Below are 2,811 nucleotides of genomic sequence, written 5' to 3' on the forward strand. Positions count from 1 at the left end.
AAAAAAAAAAAAAAAAAAAAGTCCAGAAACAGACCCCCACAAAAATTTTAGCAGAAGGTAAAAAGGAGTCCTCAGTGAGTCACCAATGGTGGGGTGGACTTGAACCTTGCCTTACCCCAGAAACCAGGAGAACCCAAAGAGGCCAGGGTCAATATAGAAAGGACTAGAAGAAATAGAAGTGAATTTCTCTATGACATGAGTGGCTACCATGGTTACTTATTGTGCACTTGCTGAATACAGCAAACAGGAATCAGGGACCTACTCCATACAGCAAGTTTATGTTAAGTGCTTGGAGTACATGAAAGCAGTGTTAAACACCTATTTTATACAAAAGCAAGTAAGCTATGCCTCCTTCATGAATTGGGCATTTATCCAGCACCTACTGTATACAGCAAGCATACATGGAACACCTGTTGGACACAGGGTTAAAAAATCTGAGCCGAAGTCAGACAAATGCCTGTCACCCCAGCTATTCTGGAGTGTGAGGCAGGAGGATCACAAGTTGAAATCCAGCCTGGGAACCGTAGCAAGACACTGCATCCAAATAAAATAAAAAGGGCTTTGGATGTAGCTCAGTGTTCCTTGTGTTCAGTCCCTAATACAAAAAAAAAAAACTAAAACTATAAGCAAAGTTAAAAGACAAGTGGCCACTAAAATAGAATCTGTGTCACAAAGGGTCAGTGTTCGCCATATATAGAGAATTTCTAAAGACAGAAAAAGAAGCCAGAACTGGGTGTGATGGCTCACATCTGTCATCCCCATACTCCAGGAGGCTGAGGCAGGAGGATCACAAGTTCAACCCCAGCCTTTGCAACTTAGCAATTTAGTGAGACCCTGATGTAAAATAAAATAATAAAAAGGGTGAGGATGTAGCTCAGTACAAAGACCCTGGGTTCCATCTCTCAGTATATTAAAAACAAAAACAACAACAAAAAAAGCTCTGTGGAGAAAAAGAGTTAAAAGAAAGCAAAATGCAAATGAGATGAACCCCAATCATATGAACCACTCAGCCTGGCCCACAGGAGCTGCTCCAGGCAAGCATCACGGATCCTCAGGACCCGGTTGTCCCCACTGAAGCACACAGGCAGAGTTGGGACAACCTAGGGCCCTGCGCCAGCACCTGGGTGGGTGCGAATCTCACCAGGAGGTGAGGGATGGAACTTCACACTGAGCTATGTTCTCAGCCTTTTTATATTTTATTTTTTGGTACCGGGGATCGAACTCGGGTCCTTGCACTTGCAAGGCAGGCAGTGGAACCACTGAGCTAAATCCCCAGCACATCAGCCTTTTTAATTTTGTTTTTAGAAAGGGTCCCACTACTTCACCACGCTGTCTGCCATGGGCTGGAACTTGTGACCATCCTGCTTCAGCCTCCCAGCGTACGCAGCTAAACGCAGTAAGTTTAATGCATTTGTGGTCTGCGAGTTCTCATGCTACACATGAAGAAATGACTGAGATTCATAATGGAAACATCATGGGGGTGGAGACTCCAGCCTTGACAACCACGGCTGCTCCCTGGAGGCTGTGCCGGGTGCACTCCAGGCCCTCCGGGCTTGCCCTGCACGTGACCTCCTCCTGGGGCTGGCTGTCACCTCCCAGCCCTCCACCCCAGGCCTCCCTTCAGTGAGCCCGTGAGAGCAGGGTGTCCTGGGTGTGGGGGACCCTATGCGGGCTCCCCAAGCGCCCGTTGGCCCTCACCTCCCTCAGCGGCCCGTTCAGCTCGCCCAGGATGCTGTCTTCGTCGAACATCTTGCCCTGGTAGCGGTGCTCGTAGTAGTCGTGGATCTTCTGGCGGAAGTCGGCGGGCAGCTTGTGGAAGGACATGTACTGCTCCACTTGCTTGTACTGCAGCAGGGACGGATGGAGGAAGAGGACAGGATCAAGGCAACGCCACATAAGTCTTGTCGTGTCTCAGCCGGAACTGCGCTTAAATAATAACTGGTCAGTTTAATGAATTCTTACAAGTCTGGGTGATCACTATCAAATGATTTTCTAAATAATAATTCTTTTGCTGGCCGGGGGAGTGCACACCTGTCGTCCCAGCACTTGGGTGGCTGAGGCAGGAGGATCACCATGAACTCAAGGCCTGGACTACATAGAGACCCTGTCTTCAAAACAGAAAACAAAAAAAAAGGGCATAGGCTGGTTTCGGATTCACAGTGATCCTCCTGCCTCAGCCTCACAACTGCTGGGATTATAGGTGTGTACCACCACTTCTGGCTAAAAAATTATTTTGGGGGGCAGGGGTCCTCCTGCTTGAGGCCTCCCAGAGTGCTGTGATTGATTTCATGCATGCACATATACAGCAGGCCCTAAATAATAATTCTAAAATAGTTTTAAATGAACTCCTAGGGTTGCCAGATGAGAGTCAGGCAAAGCTGAATATCACATAACACAACATAAATGCATAGTATGAATATATCCCATGCCATTTTGGGGATATATTTGTACTAAGGAAATGCATTTATTGTTTATATGAAATTTAAATTTCACCTGTCATCCCAGCTCCCTGGGAGGCTGAGGCAAAAGGACCCAAGTTCAAACCCAGCCTGGGCAACTTCATGACTTAGTGAGACTCTGTCTCAAAATGAAAAATAAAAAGGGCTGGGGAGGTAGCTCACTGTGAAGGCCTTGAGTTCCACCTCCAGAACCATGAGAACAACAAAAATGACACTTAACTAAGCATGCTGAATCCTGTCTAGCTCCCTCTGCAGCTCACTTCCTGGCCTCTCTCCAGAACCTTCCAAGCAGGGCAGAGTTGGGTGCCAGGCCCTGCTGTCCCCAGGACGGCATGCCCCCCTCCCCCTCCCC

General features: G+C 47.8%; 1 protein-coding gene across 1 annotated transcript in view; it reads right to left on the minus strand.

The window, feature by feature from the left end:
• Hcn2 (hyperpolarization activated cyclic nucleotide gated potassium and sodium channel 2) overlaps positions 1 to 2,811 on the minus strand; it is a gene marked incomplete at both ends in the record, with an annotated part of 9,789 nt that overhangs the window by 3,628 nt on the left and 3,350 nt on the right. Inside the window, one exon of the mRNA XM_010635149.1 lies at positions 1,699 to 1,845. Within this exon, the coding sequence (XP_010633451.1) occupies positions 1,699 to 1,845 (147 nt within the window). The remainder of the gene's footprint in view (positions 1 to 1,698; positions 1,846 to 2,811) is intronic.

The sequence above is a fragment of the Fukomys damarensis genome, unplaced genomic scaffold (assembly GCF_012274545.1).
Source record: "Fukomys damarensis isolate Sample0158 unplaced genomic scaffold, DMR_v1.0_HiC HiC_scaffold_37, whole genome shotgun sequence".
Classification (NCBI taxonomy): domain Eukaryota; kingdom Metazoa; phylum Chordata; class Mammalia; order Rodentia; family Bathyergidae; genus Fukomys; species Fukomys damarensis.